Source organism: Leptosomus discolor, chromosome 5 (assembly GCF_034619465.1).
Source record: "Leptosomus discolor isolate bLepDis1 chromosome 5, bLepDis1.hap2, whole genome shotgun sequence".
Taxonomy (NCBI): Eukaryota; Metazoa; Chordata; class Aves; order Leptosomiformes; family Leptosomidae; genus Leptosomus; species Leptosomus discolor.
Window position 1 is genome coordinate 45,729,057 of NC_141395.1, and position 21,219 is coordinate 45,750,275.

Below are 21,219 nucleotides of genomic sequence, written 5' to 3' on the forward strand. Positions count from 1 at the left end.
AATGTTAGTTGCCTGACAAATCAACTTTTTATTTATATCAAATGTACAGTTTTAAGCATAGGCAGTCAAACATGTAAGAGAATAAATCAGGAGTTTTTCATAACAAAAAAAAAGAGGTTATGTTTTTCATTAAAAACATACTAATGAATTTCTGAATTTTGGTGTTTAAGAAATGGAAGAAATATATGAAATTTATCATAAATCGGGAACAGGAGAAAAAAAGCTGACTTTGGTTTGAACTGATAGATCTTGGTTTTTCTGGATTAATTGCCTATTAAGTCTCTGAAAAATCACCCTACAAATATTATAATAGCCTGGTTTGATTCTTTTAACAGAAAATAAAGGAACGAGGAGAGATTTTAGAAGTTATGATAAACCTTGGCAGGTAAATGCAAAAAAGCCTAAAAAGTCAAAGAGTGACCTTGCCGTGTCCAACATTTCTCCACCGTCACCGGAGTCCAAGTCATGTAAGAATGCTTCACTACATTATTCATTTGTGCGTACTTCCAAACCCATAGTATGTTTTTCTGTTGAATTAGTATTAAAACGAAAAGTAAACTGTGAGCAGTTGAAATAGCTAGCTATGTATGTTAGAAGAGTTTGATTCTTGCTTTACTTTCACTTGAACTATAAATATTTAATAATACCCAATGTTGTCATCTACAGCTAGAATAGAATTCTATATAGATAAAAAAATAGAAGAATATCTGGGTGTGATGCATAATCAGTATCTGAACATAAAATTGTGATTTGATGTTTTAGTTTGCATTGCCATTTTTCATGTGTAAAATCTGTTCTGTTGATATTGGTCCTAATAGATTTTTTTTTCAGGCAATGAAAAACTATGAATTATGGACAGATACTGTTCAAGATACGGGGACAGTGTCAACAGAACAGGTGTACTGCTCTGAGAGCTGCTGAAGGAATCTAAATGTACACTGAAAGGAAAGACAGAATAGAAACAGAGTGACTGAAGAGAATATTGTCAATGACCTATAAAACAGAAGTAGTAAAAATAGAGGCAACTAGCCTTAATGAAATACAGTGCTTCCTATGTACTGGCTATTGAAGCAGTTTAACTTTTAACTTGATTTTTAATGGATTTTTTACACAAATATGTCTACAATATATAGACATATATACACAAGTGTGTATGCGAGGTTTGTTCTCCAAAATAAATTGTGAAATTGTATTTTCTTCTGTTGGCTATTGTAGCTTTTTGAAATTTTTATAATAGCGGAATCTTTTTACTAACTCAGAGTGTTATTAGGTGGACCAGATGAGAACAGAGATATATAGTATGCTGCAATAGAAGTCCTGCTGTCTTTCCTCTAAAAGCAAGATGGGGAAGCCTAGACTTCAGTGAACTCAAAGAAAAAATCTCCCAGTGGCCTCAGCAGGTCAAAATATAGTACAGCAATGGATAAAGTAAATAACAATAGATTTATGCAATAGAGGCACTATGCTTTTGGGTAATTAACACTCTTGTGTGGTTATGAAACCTTTTTGATTGAAAATAAATAACTGTAATGAGTAAAAAAATAGCTATACAGGTAGCTGTGTCCCATAGCACAGCTTTTTTTTGGATTGTATTGTCCTAGCAAGATTTATGGATTATTTTTTCTGGAAATGGAGCATATGTGTCTGTTTATTCTTCATTAAGCATGTCCCCTGCTTCAAAAAAATCTCAAATTTGATCATCAGTTCCACTGTACCTCTCTATGGGCACATCAATTTTTAAGTCAGTCCAAAAGGAGCATGTGGATTTTAATTCCCTTTCAAGAGTAAATAGGGATATTCAGAGAAGTGGTCATAGTCACTCACAGTCTGAATCTAGTTGCTGGCTAACAGCAATTTATGGGGTTAAACTGTTAGAAACAGTGGCCGAGGGTGTTGTGAGCTGTTCCTGTCCTCATACTGTGTACCTCTCCTCCCTCCATGTGCTTGCCCTTCAGACTCTGTGATACACATCAGTTAACTTCCATGCCGTCTCCTAAAGATCTCAAGTTCTCAGTCTTTATCCCAAGTAGGGGTGCGACATCATGTCACTGCCTTCATTTGGGTGCCTACTACAAGTTTCATGCTTGTTAGCACTTTGGTTGTCTCAGGAGAGGGACACAGAGGAGGCTGGGCATTCTAAATTACCCGGTCACATGTCAAGAAAGGAAGTAATTTATACACCTGTAATAAGACTGAACTAAAGGATCTGTACTTGTGGACTGAAGGGCATCTAATAATGCTCTTTAGTTGGTAAGGCTTGCGCTCGAGCTAGCAAAGTCCCTAAGTCTAGCAGCAGAGTTTGTGAGAGTGCAGCTTTACCTACAGCAGAGGAGGGTAGAATTAGGGTGTGCTTAAGACAGTTGGACGTACAGAAATGGACATCACTCATTCTAAGCGTGCTGAGAGAGGACAGTAGAGTCATTGCAAACCTATTGTATAATCATTGAAAGGCCATGATGATTGTGGGAGGTTCCTGATTACTAGAAAAAGGCAAACATCACATCTATTTTGGGGGAGGGCAAGAAGGAGACTTTGGGGACTATGAGCTGATAAACGTAACCTCACTCTTGGGGAAGGTTATTGAGCAAATTTTCCTGGAAGGTATTCCCAGCCACAAGGAAGAAAATCTGATTGGGAAGAACAAGCATGGATTTATGAGATCATACATGCCTGATCAGATCAACCTGGTGTAACTGGCCCTATAATCAAAGGAAGCAGTGGATGTTTAATACCTTGACTTTAGCAAAACCTTTGTTAGTCTTCCATAGTATCATTATAACTCAATTGGTGAGATATGGACTGGATAAGTGGACAAGATCTTTGGAGAGTTGGCTCAGCTGTTGGATTCAAGTGACTGGCAATGCAAAATCCAGTTGGAAAGCCTATCACTAGTGGCCTGCTTCAGGGACTGGTACTGAGACCAATACCATTTAAAATTCTTTCTTAATGTCCTAGATGATGAGGTAGAATGTTCTCTTAGGTTTGCAGGTAAGGCCAAATTGTGGGAAACGTTTGATGGTAGCAGGGCTGCTATTCAGAGGGGCCTCACAGGACTGAGGAATAGGCTGAGAGGAATGTCATGAAGCTCACCACAGGCAAATGCAGGATCCTGCATCTTGGCTGGAATAACCCTGAGCAGTAGTATAAACTGGGGTGTGAATAGCTAGAAAGTAACTTTGCAGAAAATGACCTGGGGTGTTGGCTGACAGGAACTTGAATACCAACCAGCTGTGGCTGAGTGCTGTTGTGATGCTGAAGGTGAGCTGCATACTAGGCTGCATGAGCAAGTATATACCCAGCAGTGTTTATTTCGCAGTTTTGAAATGGCATCTGGAGTATGCCATGATAGACAATGGTGTTCTGGAGCAAGTCCAGTGGAGGTCCACCAAGATGATGAGAGGGCTAAAGCATGTGATGGACAAGGAAAAGCTGAGGGAAATGGGTTTATTCATCCTGAAAAAATTAAAGCTAAGGAGAGATTTCATTGTCACCATCAGCTGTTACACTGGAGAGTGATAGAGAAGACGTAACCAGGTTCTTCTTGAAGGTATGTGGTGAAAGGACAAGAGGCAACAACAACTATACTACTAGGGTGATCAAACACTGGAACAGGTTGTCTCGAGAGGCTGTGAAATCTTCTAAATATTTCTATACAAATGCTGTGATGTAGTTGTAATAAAACTTCTGAGTTGTAGGCAAGTAATTACAAGAGAAAGTGTTATATAAATCTCTCAAATAACAAAGATGAGGTTGAGGCAGGTAATGTGATGAGGTACTTAAAATTACTGATATGTTGATTTTGAGGAATATTATGAAAGGACTTTACTAAGTGTATAGTGACTTATGCATGGGTGTGATCTATGATGGACTTCATACATACAGAAAAAGATCATGTATTTCAAAGGATCTCAAGGAAGGGTCATATAGTCTTTATATAGTTCTGCATGCTTCACACAAAGCTATCCATTTGAAAATGACCAGTGCTTGTTGATCCTATAATTGGGAAGATACAAGTTTATATTTTAAAAACGCTTGTAAGCAAGCAGAAGATGAACCTTGAAAGGACAGACACATGCCACGTGATGTAATGAAGTAGATTTTGGTTTTAGTTCATTAGTTGGAACAGTAGGTAAGAACTATGTCTTCTCTAGAAGTAATAAAAATTTCAGTCAGTTCTAATTCTGCTCAACTTCCCCCTCAGTTTTGGCTCAATAGAATGAGCCAAACTCATTGTTGAAACAGTTTCTATTGAAACTCAGAAATATTCCATGACAGCATCTCTGTTTTGATACATTTTCACTGAAGTACAAAATGGTTCACTGAGACACAAACTGTAGTACACCAACATGCAGAGCAAATTTCCACTGTGAATCTAGTGAGATGCAGTGCAAGCTTCCTGTGTTTGTGGGACATTTCTCTGAAACTAGGGACCAGGCCATTGTCTCTTGAGCAAGTTTCCCTACTTTCCAAGGATAGAGTCTTGATACTCTCATTTTCCTGATGATGCAGGTTGATCCATATACTTGGCAGTTGCTGATCCTGGAAGCTCCACAGCTGTTGAGTAGAATTTGTGTTTGTTTCATTCAGCTTCTGTCTCATGACATATTTTATTTCAAAATCATATGGTTTCTCAAAAATTCTGTCCTTTGGTATTTTGAAAAATGTGATTTCTTTTGGATTGACGTAATATCAAATTGCAGCTTGTTGAAATTTTCTGCAAGCTACAAGCTCTAAGATTTGGTCATCTTTGTACATGGTTTTACTGTATTAAATTACTGCCTGTTCCTCTTTTGGTACTGTGAGATTTCTGTGGTGTGGTCAGTTCTGTACAAACACGGAAAAGTCTGTGAAACTGCTAGTAGGCTAGAGTGAGTGATGCTGTAGAATATAGTGTTGGTACGCTCAGGGGAGAAGATGAAATGGCTGAAGAAGCAGAAAGTAAGAGAGCATGTGATCTCGATGTAAAACAAAGGTGAATGAAAATAAGGAGACCTCGTTACGGAATTTCTTTTCTGGTTTACTAAATATTTTTATTTACAGTTAGTAAAAGTTTAGAAAAAATACTAGATGGAACATTTTTTCTGTAAATAAGAAAAAGGATGAGAAATACTGAAGTTGTGCTATTTAATTTAATTATGCTAGGATCTATGAGTGGCGGCAATATTTGGTCACACAAAAGTTTAGGTAACTTTTAATGAACACAGTAGATCCTAAACTAGGGAATTATAGATGATTGGCATGTAGAAGTATAAAAAAAAATTATAAGCTGTCCATCTGAGTAGAGGGTAGTCATACCCTAATACCTTAGGCCTCTATCCACTAGGAACCACCATAGCTTGTTATTTCCATTGTCCTCAGAAAGAAATAGTGACTTGTCTTTTTGGAACACAAAGCAGAACCAGATTCTGACACCCCAACTTTTCCCTCTCTTCCCTTCTCCTTATTGAGGCTTCCTGTGTCTCTTTCCTTCTACTCTTATCTCTGTAGGTCCTTTTTAATGTCTCCTTTGTCTTCTGTCTTTCAGAATATCTGTAATTGCAGTCTAATATATTAACTTCTGTAATACTTGCCCGGGTTCCTGAGTCAGTGTCACAGATCAGAATGTGCTCTGGGTTGTCACTCTGTAGAGATGTCCAGCTTGAAGATGGCTTGGTATGTCTACAGGAGGTGGAATCATGTTCTTTGTGACAGAATCACATTCTTCTTTGTGACAGAAGGACTTAAACGTACCATTGTACCATTTCTTTACCTGGAAAAGATGGCTATTGACTTAACTTCAAGTTTCCCTTGTGGAGCTGATCCAAAGTGGAACAGATTCTGTATTCGCACAGAGAGCAGTCAGCAATAAGGCAAATTTCAATAGCAAATGTTGTTTAACACATTTTCTAATAGCTACCAGAATTTGAAGCCTGAGCATAATTTCCCCATACCATCATAAAAGCACTCTGAAACTCCAGATGATCATAAGATACCATTTTTTTTGCGCGATCTATAGGAGTCTGAACATTTCCTTCTCAGCATGTAATGAAAATGAAGTTTGTAAGCATAAATTAGTTGACAGCTGTCAAAACAGCAAATAAAAATTTTGGTTTTATGGATGTTATAGGCTTTGTTTTTGATGTTATTTTTAAGTGAGTATTTAGCAACCATTGATAAATGCAATTAGTCCTTTCTATTGGGAATGTGGACTAGGCATCGTCATCTTCACACCAGCATGTGCAGTTCTAAGTACAGTAGTGCTGTGTTTGAAGACAACCCAGCAATTGCATTTGGTGGCAAAGGCAGCAGGTTGCTTAGTTCAGAACACTGGCAAAAAGAACATGTTAAACGGCAGTTCCAGAAACAGCATAATTTCTGTTTTCATTTCTACAAATTGTTCAAAATGTTCACTTTGGTCAATGCAGCTCTGTTCATTGTGGGTCCTACATACCTCAGAAAATCCTTCTCTTCTTCCCTGCCACTGTAGGTAAAGTATGCTCAGCAGCTGAGAAACTGCAGTTTTAAAATTGAATCAAAGGTTTTCGTAATAGATAATGAGTAGGAGACTGTAAACTTAAGACTGTGCTTCCCAAAGATCAAGTTTGTTTAAGTATCAGAATAAAAATTATAGGCTGTACTGCATGAACAATAGGGATGTATTTTGTTTCACTGTTTTTATGAATTGTGTTATCTACACTTTATGCTTGTGTTGTTTTTTTGTGTGTTTTTTTTTTTTTTTAAAAATTGCATATACATGTTGCTTTATCTAAACTCTTTCTTTTTTCTTTTTGATAACTTGACTAACAAAGCCAAAAGTACCAAATACTCATTTTCATTTTGACTTTTTTCCTTATTGGCCCCTAGGACACACAGTTCTATTTTGATGTAAATTAAGTACTTTCATGTGCAATATTTTTATTACTTTTTTCTATTATTACATTATTTGTATTATTTTTAATTGTTAATGTTAATTACTTCTATTTACGACATAATCAGTCACAAAAATCATCCGAAGTATGGATTAGTTCATGGATGTTTTAATTTCTACTTCACATTGACCAAAGAAAAAAGATCCAGCTGTTAAAATAGGAAGATAGTTAAGTGTAATTTCCACTCAAGGTACTTGAGCTTGTAAACTCCTTGTGCAGCTTTTTTTTCTACTGTAAGAGCCTGAACTACCAAATCTAAACTTCATCTATATATCTGTGTATATTTAGTGCCAAGGTCAATAGAGCATCCTAAATGGGATTGGAGGACAAAACCAGAGAACCATGATTTTGATGAATTAAATCATATTCTTCAAGAGAGCAAAAAACTTGGAAAAGCCCTTGAGAATCTGTCTCGCAGTAAGTTGATTGATTTTAGTTTTTTAATGTAACCATGCAGCCTAAATTGTAATTTGGAAGTATATATCAAGAAGGTGGTCTTCTGTTCAATGATGATCAAATTCATTGACATCAGCAGTTACATTCCTGTTGATGAGGTTTACAGGATGTCTGAGATAATTCAGCAGCTCTCCTGCTGACTGAAACTACTTGCCCTGCAGCTTCTTTTTTGTTACAATAGTTTTCTGCCGGTTTAGCGAGCTGAATTAGTTCATAGAGAGATCAACGCAAGAGGCTGGTTTAAGGAAAATAGTGGGAACATGCAGCCGTGAGACTGTTTCTTTGGGTGGTAGCAGTTAGGTTGGATTAACCTTTGTGAAGTCTTAACCTCCTTGATGGACATCAAAACCTGTCATTGAAAAACAGTTAAGTTTTTTGTATTCTTGACTGGAATTAATTCCTTCCAGTTTTCAAAAGCAATTCAGATAAATATTTTCAAGTATCTCAAAACCATGGTAATCAATTATTTCATGACAAAACCCAAGTATTTTCCATTAAAAGACATGGTCAAACAGGAGCAGTGCTTAAAAATAGTAAGGAGTAGCTCTGAGAATTACCGGGTATGATAAGGAATAGCGCTTTTTTTTTTTTTTTTTTTTTTTCCTTGTAGAAGAGAATTCTGAAGTATGTTGGAGGGAGAAAACACTACTAACAAATATCAAAGTATTGAAAGTATTCTTTGTGATGGTATGTGAAAACTAAGTATGGTGTGGTCTGGGAGATATTTGAATGATAAATATTTTCTTTCTCCTCTCATTAAATTTTATCCATGGCACTTCTTGATTCACTGGAGGAATTGCAGATGGTGAGGTCAGAAACAGAGCTGAATGAAGAATGGAAGGTCTGTTTTGAGGAGAATTTTGAGATTCAGCATTTTTCCAAATTACGTCAAGTACCCAAAACCTTTTGTCCTATTTCCCTCTCTCAAATGTTTTAGGTTGATCGCAACAAATATATTCTGAGCAATTTTCATATCTGTATTTCTTAAAGTAGTAGTAGTTACAGGGCTGTTTTCAAATACATTTCTAGTAAATGGACCTATCTGACTTTAAGGAGCTAAACCACCTCCAGTCAGGGTCTGTGATTTGCAGCCCCGTTGTTGCCTGACCATGTTATTGTGATCGGTGCGAGTGTTCTTTTCAAACCTTTCTCCTTTAGAGACTTGTAGCCAAGCTTAGCATAGACACAGAAACAAGTCTTTTTCAATTTCAGGAAGGTTTATTTATTCACTGTTTGGAGATACAAACCAATCAGATGTGAGAGTTCAATAATAAAGGACTAAATGCACTCTTCAATCTTACATCTTTGTCTTTCCTTATGAATATTGTGGAGGTTCCACTCTGGCTTCCTTATACCTAAAATACAGTTTGCAGCATTCTGTACTGCTCTTTGCCACCGAGTTTTCTAACTGGAGTGCAAAACACTGCAGCTCTTCTGGGTCTTACACTTGGACTGGAGGTAAATGTACCTGGTCGGTGTTGGAGTCAAGTTTTCGTAGAGTTATGAACAAATGAAACATTCTTCACTATTTCTGGATAGTCCTTGATATTTTCTGATGATTTAGCAAGATAACATGGAATTTTAATCCTATCTGCCAGAGTGCTTAAAATCACTTACAGCCTGATAGTAATTTCACTTTCATGAATATGCTCTCTATTTCTTCATCCAGATCATTAACAGAAATATTATCACTCCTCTTCATGATTCCATTTCAGATCTGACAACCAGCCCTTGAAAGCTACTCAGTAAGTCCGTTTTTTCCCCACCAGATGTTTATGTACTTTGCAGTGATTTCACCTAGAATGTAATTCTCTAATTTGTTTACTGGAGTATCATTGAGGACAGTAAACAGAGTCTTATTATAGCTGAAGTATTTTACATCTACTTCCTCCTCTTACCCACTAGGCAAGTTTCCCACTTGAGAAAGGAATTAGACTGATTTGATGTGATTCCTTATAATAAATTCATCTTGGCTGGTCCTTAATCACCTTTCCTATCTGTTAGATGTTGATAAATTGTTTCTTTAATGATTTTGTCAAATATTCTTGCTGCTGTCAGATTTAGGGTTGCTGGTTAGTCGTTCTCCCTTTTTCTTTTCTGAAGAAATATAGGGTATTTGTCCTTTTCTGTCCTCTCCATTCCTGAAAGACAGTTGCTAATGGATTAGAGGTTTCTTCAGCTAGTTAGTTGAGTACTCTAGTGTACTCTAATTTCACAAGATTCTGCCAACTTGAATGTATCTCAGTCATCAGAATATCTTTCAGCCTTCCGTTGTCCGGCTTGCTTTTTTCCCTCTTAAAATTACTAGTGTTAAGCATCTGGCCACAATTAGGTTTCTTGCAAAGACTGAAGGAGTGAAAATACTGAACTCTGGGATTTCTTTGTATCATCTCTTACTTGCTTTCCTTCTCTTCAATGTAATAGTTCTGTATTTTACTTTGTCCTTCTTTCCTACTGAATTTATAGTATCTTTTTGTGTGGCTTTTTTTGTTCTTCGGTAGCTATTACTCATTTTTCACTTTAGTGTTTTTGGTTGTATCATTTAAACACTTGCATCAGGTTAATTATAAGCTGTATGTCCTTGTTTCCAGATTTTGTACTCCTGATTTTCAAATCATTTCAGGAAATAAACCTGTTCTGTGCTGTGATTTCTTACGTGTTTGGTTGATATAAAAATTCAAAATGAAAAATGTGAGAAGTTTGGAAAAAAAGAAAAAGTATAGTTTTGAAAATAAATGTGGTTTCCCACAGGTTCCCAAAGATAGAATACAGATTGCACATAGAAGATATCTTGGAGGGTTTCAATTAATAGACACGTTTAGAACTTCAAGACACATGAAACATAGTTTGTGCTGTACCCAAACAAGCATCCCATGTGGTGAATTTTACAAAAGCCATGACAAGGTCCTGTAGCTGCCTCCTCCAGCGTTAATGTGGGGTTGGGGCAGGCTAGTCAGTGCTTTTGATTCTACAAGCACATCTATAAAGTCATGAGTCTAATGCTACATTTGATACTAATCTTGTTTCGAAGCAGTATGGGACAGCCACTGGGCTCAACAAATAGTTGAATACACAAATGATCACAACGTACTATCAATGGCTTTTTACAACACCCTTTCATTTAATTCCTCAGTATTTTAACAGAGAAGAGTGCCACATAAAACCAGATGTTTGAAATTAAATGTAATTTCCATCAAGTCCTGGAATTAATTTTGATTTTTGAAGATAAGCTTTGGATCTTGTAGTGAGTTTCCAGGTCTTCTTCTATGCAGCTGACACAGCCTGTGAATTAAACTCTAATTTCTATTGCTTCATTCACTATGCAGTCTAGATATCTGCTTTGAGACAAGCCTGTGCACTTCACACAAAATTAGAAAGCTTTGGAAGCTGAGGCTCAGGCACTTTGTGTGATCTTCCCTATGTTCAGTCCTCCTAGTGATTAAAACTGAACTTCCTTATGTTTGGAGTCCTCCTTCCAAGCCCCATCAAGACAATATGCGAGTAATTCTGTGCTGCAGTAGATCTGAGAAACCAAAAGCAACTTCACACTCAATGTTAGAAGTACCTTATGAGTTTTGAGAGACTGGGGAAGAGTATTGCCATAATTATTGTCTAAGTGCATTGGAGCTTGGTGATTTAAGTATACCATTTTCCAGAGGCCTACCCATGTGGGAAACCTGGGTTTCATTTGCTTTTCCAATCAGCTGTGTGGCATTGAAACAGATTTTGAACTATCAAGTCAACTATTTAGGGGAGATTTTGGTTTATGAAGCAACGTACAGTAATAAACTGCATTTTGCTTGTGCAGGTTTAGTTTTCTTTGATTGCAAGGTCTCTTATCTTTATTGCTGTCATCCTTCTTCCTCAGCTGATCATAAGTAAGAAAAGTTCCATGCTGTTTCAAATGTGTGCTCTTGTATTTCCCCTTCTGGTCTGTTTGCCTTTTAAAGAGAGTTGAAATCCTCTGTACAGCTAAGGATCTTGCTCATGAATATACCATTTTCTGAGGATGGAAAAATAGGTAACAAGAGAGGAAAAACAGTGAATTAGGAGTGTTTTGAGTGGGGAAAATGAGGCCTAAATCAGCAAGAGCTTGCTGCAAAGTAGGTGTGAAGTCTGCCTGCTTTGTGAACAACTTTCATCTTTTATGTGAACAGTTAAGGATTAGATGCGTATTGAAAATGTGTGCATATTGGATCTCTCAATTTACACACATTTAAGAGCATTTGATGGCACTTAATGTATTCTACTGTAAGACAGGTACTTCTTTGTAATTACATATAGCTTTTCAACAGAGATAACCCGCTTTTTTTTTTTTTTTTTTGGTGAGTAGTGTTTGCATCCTTGTTAAGGCCAGGTGTATACTACAAAACAGAGGGGAAGAAACAAATTTATCATGCTTTGAATTTAATGGGCATTGTAAGGTCAGAAAATGGTAGTAAGTTAACATTAACCAAAGCTATTTAGTAACCAATCCAAGTCAGTTGGAGGGAATCCCAGAAATGATGGTATCTAGCTATAACCAATAGGAAAAAAAAGTGCTCTTTTGTTTCTTAATTTGGAAGTAGAGTAATCAATCAATAAACAATCAGTAAATAAGAAAGCCATCTGCAATCTAGTAGGGAGTATTACTGGAAACCATAAAGAATCATAAGATCACAGAATGGTTGAGGTGGGAAGGGACCTCTGGAGATCACCTGGTCCAATCATCTGCTCAAGCAGGGCCACTCAGAGCCAGTTGTTCAGGACCATGTTCATGGCTCTTGACTGTCTCCAAGAGTGAAAGAACGCTGAGTTCCTCCAGAGTATCTAAACAGTTAATTCTCATAACGTTAGAATCAGTTGATGTTGTTTATGCATAGCTTAAGAAAAACAAGCATGATCTTACCCCTTTAAGAAAAAGATAAAATAGTGAAACATAAAAGGCTATGTTCTGTGTCTCTTTTACAGGGAAGAAGATAAGCAACAAGAATAAAACTCTCATAACAATAAGAGTACAACTAGTTCAAAAAAAGATCAGAATATGTTAAAAACCCACTAAAATCGTGTCCTCGGATTTGTTGATGAACCTGCGAGTATGTGGGATGCGAGAAATTTAATATATACATCATGAACTACTTCAATGCATTTAGCAGTCTCTGAAACGCATTAGAATGTGGTTTCATTTAGAAGCTTCTACACTATAGGAAACTATTAATGATTTACACTGGAGTTGTGGAAGATGTACTTGAATGGAATGCCACTAACATTTATCAGAGACCTCTGAATTTTCCCATTGAAACCAGGCATTTCTGATGATAATGATATAATTGTGAATTCACACCAGACTGACATGTAACTAGACTTTTATCAGTCACCTCATGAAGGGTGTTGTTTTAATGTATTGTGTTAGTATTTTTTTCAGTCATACACAGTTGTTGATCTGAAATAGACTTCAGTCTGTAAAAATGACTTATCCATGATCATCTAGTTGAGCATCTAGCCTTAAATATGTTCTAATTGAAGCACAAAACTAGTAGTCAGTATTTTGTAGAGGATTTTTCCGTTTTTCTGTTCAGACTGAACTTTAAAATAGTGTTACTCTTCTGTGAGATCAATGTTTGTGATTTATTTTGAGATTGACATTTTTAGATAAGCTCAATCAAACCTTTAAGGAAGATAATTTTATCTCAGTACTGCAGCTGTTATCCGATACTGCCTTTGCTCATAAAATCCATTTGCTTTCAGTGTGATGTATGAGTAATAATACAAAATAATGATATTTTCTGAGGTTGAAACAAGAAGAATGTGAATATAATTATTGCTATTCAGTTATAAAGTGGGGCTTATGTGGCCAGGAGATCACTGTTGCTTCAGTTATAAGTATCTTTTTCCTACAGATGTTAAATTTTTAATTACATTTGTGAGGTGTTTGCCGTTCTGATCTAGCCTAGTCTTAAGTTTCAGTGCTAGTCTTTTTTTTTTTTTTTTTTTTGAGTTGCAGTGTCCTTTTCTGGGGCAGTATTTGGCTTGCTAAAAGTTTCCCTGCTGCTATTGCAGAACTGGGGTTTATTTGGCTGTCATCTCAGATACGGTACTTTGTAGTTCACAGGATCACACAGAATCACAGAATGGTAGGGGTTGGAAGGGACCTCTGCAGATCATCTAGTCCAACCCCCCTGCTAAAGCAGGTTCACCTACAGCAAGTTGCACAGGATGAGTTTTGAATATCTCCAGGGAAGGAGACTCTACAACCTCCGTGGGCAGCCTGTTCCAGTGCTCTGTCACCCTTAATGTAAAGAAGTTTTTCCTCATGTTCAGGCAGAACTTCCTGTGCTTCAGTGTGTGCCCGTTGCCCCTTGTCCTGTCACTGGGCACCATTGAGAAGAGCCTGGCCCCATCCTTTTGGCACTTGCCCCTTAGGTATTTAGAAGCATTCATAAGGTCCCCTCTCAGTCTTCTCCAGGCTGAAGGGCCCCGGGTCTCTCCGTTCTTAGAAGATGCAGGTGGGCATTCAAGGATTAGTAGAAGGGTGAGCTATGACTCTGTCCTTGGCTACTGGCTGTTGTGGACTACCCACCTTAACCAACCGAAGGTGTACACCTTTCCCTAAAATCAAGAGTGCTGCAGTGTTGGTTATTCTCTTCTGAGATGACCTTGGCCTAGGAGAGTTTCTGCGACATAAATTTTGTGAGTATTTTTCATTTAATTTCTTTCTGCCTAGTTCATTACTCACCAAACCTAGTCCTGAAACTTGTAGTCTCATTTGGAGCCGCTCAGAAATTTGGATATAGAAATGCTGCAACTGAAGCACAAATTCTTTTGCTGGAGATTAATTATTTTTATTTTTTTAAAGCCAGCATGGGGAGGAGAGATTAAATCTCTGTTTCCTAGATAATGACTATACTGATGTATAGTGTGCTGATATATTAATGTGTGGTACCTTGTAGATGACACTGTTTCCCTTGTTCTTCTGTGGCTAGATGTTGGGAGGAATATTATCCTAATTTAAGATGGATATCACTACAGAAACTGAGTACATAGTTGTTTAATAATGTAAGGACATATGATGCCCCTCATTGGCAAAAACTATGATGTCTCAATTCAGTATGCCTTCACATAAAATCTCTCTCTGAATTACTACTGGAGGAAATATGTCCGATTTTGAAAGTTGTAAAATGACTTAATATAAGTAGAGGAAATAATAGAAGAATGTCTATTATGGCAGTACATGACAAATCTATTGTAAAATTCCTCTACAAGAATGTATCTATTTTCTCAGGGAAATGCTTTGTTTGGTGCAGCCACAGCAACCATTTTATATCCTTTATAATCTAAGGATAGTGTGATATAAATAATTTCAGGTTACATTGTGTTTAATACATGGCACAAACAGGCACATGGGCTAGAATTTACTATGCTGCTAGCTGTAGTGTGACACGAGGTTTTGCCTTGGGAAATGCAAGTACATCTGCGATGGCCTGTCCCACTGGTGATGGAACATATGCTTCCTCTGATTTACAAGGGATAGGAGAATGTATTGGGACAGTTAACTACCGGGCAGTTGGTACATGATAGATACGGTGTTCTGTGTTCATGCTCAAAGCTGCAGTATTGATAATGGTAGAATAAAAATGCTGTTTCTGTCCTGGAGTTTATTACAGAACCTGTGATGCACTATGAGGTTGACAGTCCAGCCATCCACAAGTTCCCTGGCCTAGACTGATCCCGAGAATTAATTTTGTCAAGTTAGTCTGAATTGCAGTGGGGTTGTCTTAGTACATCTAAACTCCGTATGTCAAAACCTGTATGTCAAATCCAGAAGGCTTTGTTTGGAAAGTAGGAAAACTGGTGATTGGGAGCTCTGTGGCCATCTTCTGGATGTTTAGGAAAATGCATGAGCTATTTGCTCCCATTGAGCTGAATAATGGTAATCTGGCATACGTTAAAGTAGTAGCATTTTATTTTCTTATGACTGGCAGTACACATTAGCCTTGTCAGATATATGTTGTGTGTTTAGAAAAATGGAAGTCTTAAAAGAAGTTGTGTTATCTCTTCCTATAATTATTTAAGGACCACAAATAAAAGCAAAAATGGTAGGTGTCTCTGAAGTTTCACAACTTTCATTCGTATCGGAACACCTCTTCTATACTTTCAGGTGTGTAGAAGATACGAAGATACTACAAGTTTTTAAGCTACTGAAAAGCTGATCAGGAATAATGCAGCAGGAAGGGATTTTATAACCTGCCATTTCAAAAAGACCTAAAGTCATGTGGTTTAATTTTATGCCTACTATTTAATTTATGCTGTGGAATTGAGTGCATTGAAGTCTAAAAATCACTCTTCAAAGAGGAACAATGCCACTGAGTGGAGAGGCATTAGGAACTGGATTAATTGTATTTGTTGCAGGAGAACAGCAACAAATAAAACTCTTCTGCTAAGAACTGCATATGAAAGAGCTAGGCATTTTTAAGACTCGTGGAATTGTTATTAACAATGTTCGTTTTTCTTTTGAAAGCAAATTCAATTCTTGGTAAACTAGTGTGGTGGTTTGGCTGTGGGAGCTGCGTGAGGACACTGACACGATCAATGTGATCTAACAAGTGAACCTTTATTTCCGTGTTTCCAGTGCAATTTATAACCCTCGACCACACCCAATAAATACTGATTGGCTTCATCGCAAATAACAGCCCATGGTCCAACCTGACTGGCCACATTGCGAGTCATGTTCAAGTCACGTTCACAGATGTTCACACCCATCTTCTTCAAGAAATTAAAACTGCGTCATTAATGGCGGCTGTCTCTTCTCCTGCACCTGTAAGATGTTCATGCCCCCTGCACCGGAAGCTGTTTATGCTTTCAGCAGTTCTGGTACGTCCCAGCTCAGATTCTCTGGAAAGGCTGGATTGTTCACATGTCCCTTATTTCGTAAATATCCTTCCACAGTTTGGCCCTGGCCAGATGCCAGGTACTCACCAAAGCCACTCTATCACTCTCACCCCCTCAACTGGACAGGGGAGAGAAAATATAACTACAGGCATATGGGTCAGATAAAGACAGTTTAATGAAGCAAAAGCCGCGCGTGGAAGCAAAACCTAAACAAAAGATCTTACTCTCTACTTCCCATCAGCAGGTGATGTCCAACCACTTTCTGGGAAGCAGGGCTCCAGTACGCGTAGCGGTTGCTCCGGACGACAAACACGAAACAAATGTCCCCCCTTCTTCCTGTTTTCCCCAGCTTATATTGCTGAGCAGACGTCATGTGATATGGAATATCCCTTTGGACAGTCTGGGTCAGCTGTCCTGGCTATACCCCCTCCCAAGTTTTTACCCACCCCCAGCCTACTGGGGAAATGTTGGGGAAACAGCCTTGGTGCTGTGTGAGCCCTACTCAGCAGCAGTCAAAACACTGGTGTGTTATCTAGCTACCACTGCACAGCACGGTGAGGGCTGCATCTCAGGCAGACCCATTACAGCTAGAAATTAAGCAGAATGTCCTAAGCACAAAGTATTTTCTTTACTGTGGAAGATCTCACTCTAGACTCAAAAGGGATTTTATTTCATTAAAACATGATGCATACACGTTTTGGGAGGTGTCTTTTTCATCAAAGATGATGCTGTAATGCTGTAATTATCATCATCTTTATTTCTTCATTCTTACCATTGCACTGCTGCAGATTGCCATAGGAATGAGGAGATTTGGAACAGAAATCTAAGGTAGTTGTGTAAAGAATGTTTTTAATAATCCATGCCAATTTTAAAAAAAGGCATGACAAACAACTGGTTTAATATTTTAGGTATAAAAAGGCCATAAGGTACATGGCTTATACAGTGAGATATGCCTTTGGGCAATCTGCTTAATGTGGACATGATAATAGTAATTAAAGTATAATGAGTATTAATAAGTTGCATTGTTATTACACTGTCTGGTAGTCATGTTTCATTTAATCCTACTGTACCAGACCTTTCTTGCAGTCAGAAAGTACCTTGTTCCTCCAGTCCTTCTCAAAAACTAAGCCATTAACAGGATGAAGGTGTTCTAATTGAGAGTGGCTGTGCTAGCGTGGAAAGCCCCACTCCAGATTTTTTGCTAATCAGAGGTGGCAGTAGTTGTGGCTGCGGAGCATTTCTGATGGACTGTGAATGCATGTTCAGACCAATTACTTTATTCCAGCACCCTTACAGCAGAGAGGGTCATTACACTCAAAAGCAGAAATGAGTGCCCTGAATCTGTGGGTATAGTTCAACAGACAGCTGAGTGGGCTGGGTACTTGTGATGTCTGATCAAAATTCAGCACCTTTAGTTACTTGTAGAAGGGAGAATTTTTAAAGACATAAAACTGGCAGTGAGGTACCTAACTAATTCCCACTGTAAACCTTGTCTGTGAGCCTTAGCTGATGGTGGCAAGCAAACCTCTCACCCCATTAGTCAGAACACTACACTTTGTCATTGCAAAAAGTTAGAATGGTAGGATTATTGTATAGTTGTTAATCATAGTATGGTATAAAACTATAGCAAATGTCTTTGAGAAACAGCTGCTGAGAGAAAGGGTAAAGCGTACTCCTTTGTTTCTGAAGGATTTGCCTTTGACATCAGAAGACCTTCCCCAACAAAGAACTTTTTCAACAGTCCCCTTCTTATCTGCTGCTCAGTGACTTGAGGCAGAGCAATGATGAAGCAGCCCTAAAACTTCCATTCTCTATGTTCACTATCATGCAGTCAGGCTTTAAAGGCTTTAAGCTGAGGGAAGTCAGAAACAGTTATTCCTAGTAACTTATATTCTAGCAAGGCCATTGGATTCAAACTTGAACAAAATGGATGTATCAATTTTTCTGATATTAGAGCTTTTTGGCTAATCAGGATTAAGTTGTGATGAAAAAAGGCTACAGTTTGAGGGAGTAACTAAATTGTTAGGTGAAAAGCTTTTAGTGTATGGACATTTTGGCTATATGTATGGATGTTTTGTGTAAAGCTGAAACATAGCTGTTTCCATTTAGAGTAGTTTCATGGAATAGGCTGTCCCTTTTTCTCTAGCATTCTGTGATTTTACAATGACATTTTCCTACTTAGAATTTGTTAAAAGTAGAATTTATATTTCTTCTTTTATGTTGTATGAAAGCCACAGAGAAAAAAATTAAAATAACTATAGAGCACAAACAATTATTTGTTGTCAAATACACAAAATAAATGAAAAGAGGGTTTTCTTTTTGAAAAATGCTGATCTCTGGATATTAGCAGTTACATGAAGCAGAGATAGCAACCGTTGTTACCATTAGTTTGTAGGAATTCAGCTGTTTTAAATTGTCCATGTATTACTTGAAAATAAAGTAACTGGCAGTAACCTATTTGACTAATGAAAAGTCAGGAGTGTGCTAATGGTTAAGAGAATAACAGATGTTCTGCCTACTCCTCTGTATGATAATGATGACTGTCTCTAGTTGCATTCTCAGGATTCTGGATTAAGGTGTTTCGGGGGTTTTTTAATATTATGGTAAACGTGCAATGGGTTTAATTTTTTGAGGAACTACTTTGTGAAAGCTGGAGTCCATATTATTCCATCTGAGATGTGCACCCAAAAAATGACCTCACTGTTGGGTTTTCTGTCTGCTGTGCACAGGGTGCAAGTCTCCCATCCTCTCGACTTCAGCCGTGATAGTTTGTCAGTTTGGCCACTGCAAAAGAAAATTGCTAAGAGTGGGCACATACTAAGTGTGTGGTGAAATAGTGTCTTGGAATAAAATGAGAAGCTTTTTTTACACCCACCTTTTTATGCATTGATTTATCCCTGTCTCTGCTAATGGAGTTGTATTACAAGTAATTAATGGAGTTTTGTTAATGCTAATGGGGCTCAAGCCATAACATAAAGATCTGTATGACTGATAGTATGGTAAATCCCACCTCCAGAAGAATCGCCATGCCAAGATTACTGTAACAAGCTCCTTAAGAAATTTCTCCCCAAGTATTCCTTCTCTTTTCTTTTGATAACATATCAGAGAGAGAGAGATAAAAAGAATTTGCAGGTTTAATTCTGTGATTGGAAAGATAAAAGTTTTCTAAACTTCTAAAATTTTATTTTCGCAAGATGTCCTCAGAAGCTGCTCTATCTCTACATGCTTATCGAAGAAAGACAGTTAGTTTTGGTGTCTTGCTACTGTTAGCAGTTTAATAAAGAAGAAATTTGAGGCCTTCTGGTCAATTCAGTTACTCAACTGTCTTCTCTAAATTCAGAGTAAATTTTGGGGAACTGATGGGACTTTATGTAAAAACATTTTACTAAAAGCACTCCTTTAGATTATGGATGTTTTTCAATTTTATGTGCTTATATGTAACTTAGAGAAGTTAGTAGAGCTTTTTGTGTGAGGAGTATAGTTGCAGGTACAGTTTTCCCATTTGCTATTTGGTGCTTTCAGCACTGATATTTGATTAGCAACATAGGCAGTTGCATAGTAAAAGCATTTGGCATTTTTTGGAAAGGAGTCTTGGAAATAACAGGTTTACCTGTTGTAGTTTCTTTTGCTGTACTTGAAAGTAAATATTTTTATTGAGTAAGTCGGCACAGGGAAAAATTGCTCTTGTGTCCGCTCCCAGATTTCAAAGACCCATTCGTTGAGCATTTGTGAAAGCAGAAGAAACAGGGACCAGCCTCCAATCTGAGGAAATAAACCCATATCAAAACTAAATGAAACATCTTAACATTAGGGGAAATTGAGAAAAGATAGTTTGTCTGTTTAGGGAGAGCGTTTGTGGTTGTAAGATGGATTGACCTTGGTTATGCAAAATACATCCAATGTGATGGAGGCTGGTTAATGGAAATCAGGTTTTCAAAGTTGAGATAAAGAGAACCTTGAATTAGGTTTTTGCTGCCTCGAAGAGTGCAGTTATCTTCTCTCTACTAAATGTCCATTGGGGACTGAAGAAATTCGTAACCAATTAAAGTCTGGTTGAATGATTCGGGTTGATGCAATCTGTTGATTATACTGTATGGACATTAGTGGAGTGTCTGGACTAAATAAGAGTCTGAAGTTGTAAAAACAGGTTAATTGCTGTGGGGGATAGAAGGGTTAGGCAAAATGAATCTTTTTCAATATAATCTGCTTTAGAACTATTGAATGACTGAAAATATTCTGTTAATTTCTGGCATATTTCTTATGTGTTGTTGAGGTCTTAAAATTATAACTGCAGTTCTCCTAGCACTTCACTGTTTATAAAACAATCTAAAGAAGTTATCAAAACTGAGAATTAGCCACATAGAATTAATGATTATTAAAAGTACAGTAAACCCCCAAAGAATTCATGTAGTTATGGTAGACCAAATAGTAAGAAATAAAAATGTTGTGGAAATAACCTTATACTGCTGCAATCCTTATTGTGGTTTTAGAAAGAATAACTCGCCATTCAGTTGATACTACATATTTTGAAGTATCGTCTCTTGCATTCCTTGGAAGAAGTTGTCTTGATAACATGATATGAATTAGAAAACAACTGTCAAGTGTGTGTTCTTCCTATGCGTGGGTGCTTCTCCACTTTATTTTCAGCACCAGGAGATGCTCTTCTTTGGTTTTTGAATTGAAGTTCTAACCTGGAAATGTTTCTTATCAAACCTCGTAGGAAACTGGGAAATGCTTTGCTTTTAGTATATCAGAATTTTCCACATGATAGCAGTAAATGTGTAATTACTTAATCTCTCCATGTGTTATGACCAAGGCGTGTGGATGTGTTAAAAATTCTGAGACCAACTGTGCATATTTAATGTGTTAAAGGATAATCATGATTGTAAGAGTTAGATGACTTGATGGAAACAAGCATAGGAAAGCCTCAGGCAGACATCAGCAGAAAGGACAAGAGCAAATAAACAAGTTCTTGTTCAGAGGTGCA

The 21,219-nt window shown here is 37.4% G+C and overlaps 1 protein-coding gene across 1 annotated transcript in view; it reads left to right on the forward strand.

The window, feature by feature from the left end:
• C5H8orf34 (chromosome 5 C8orf34 homolog) overlaps nt 1-21,219 on the forward strand; it is a 175,481-nt gene that overhangs the window by 35,314 nt on the left and 118,948 nt on the right. Inside the window, exons 3-4 of the mRNA XM_086465757.1 lie at nt 336-467; nt 7,197-7,325. Of these exons, the coding sequence (XP_086321883.1) occupies nt 336-467; nt 7,197-7,325 (261 nt within the window). The remainder of the gene's footprint in view (nt 1-335; nt 468-7,196; nt 7,326-21,219) is intronic.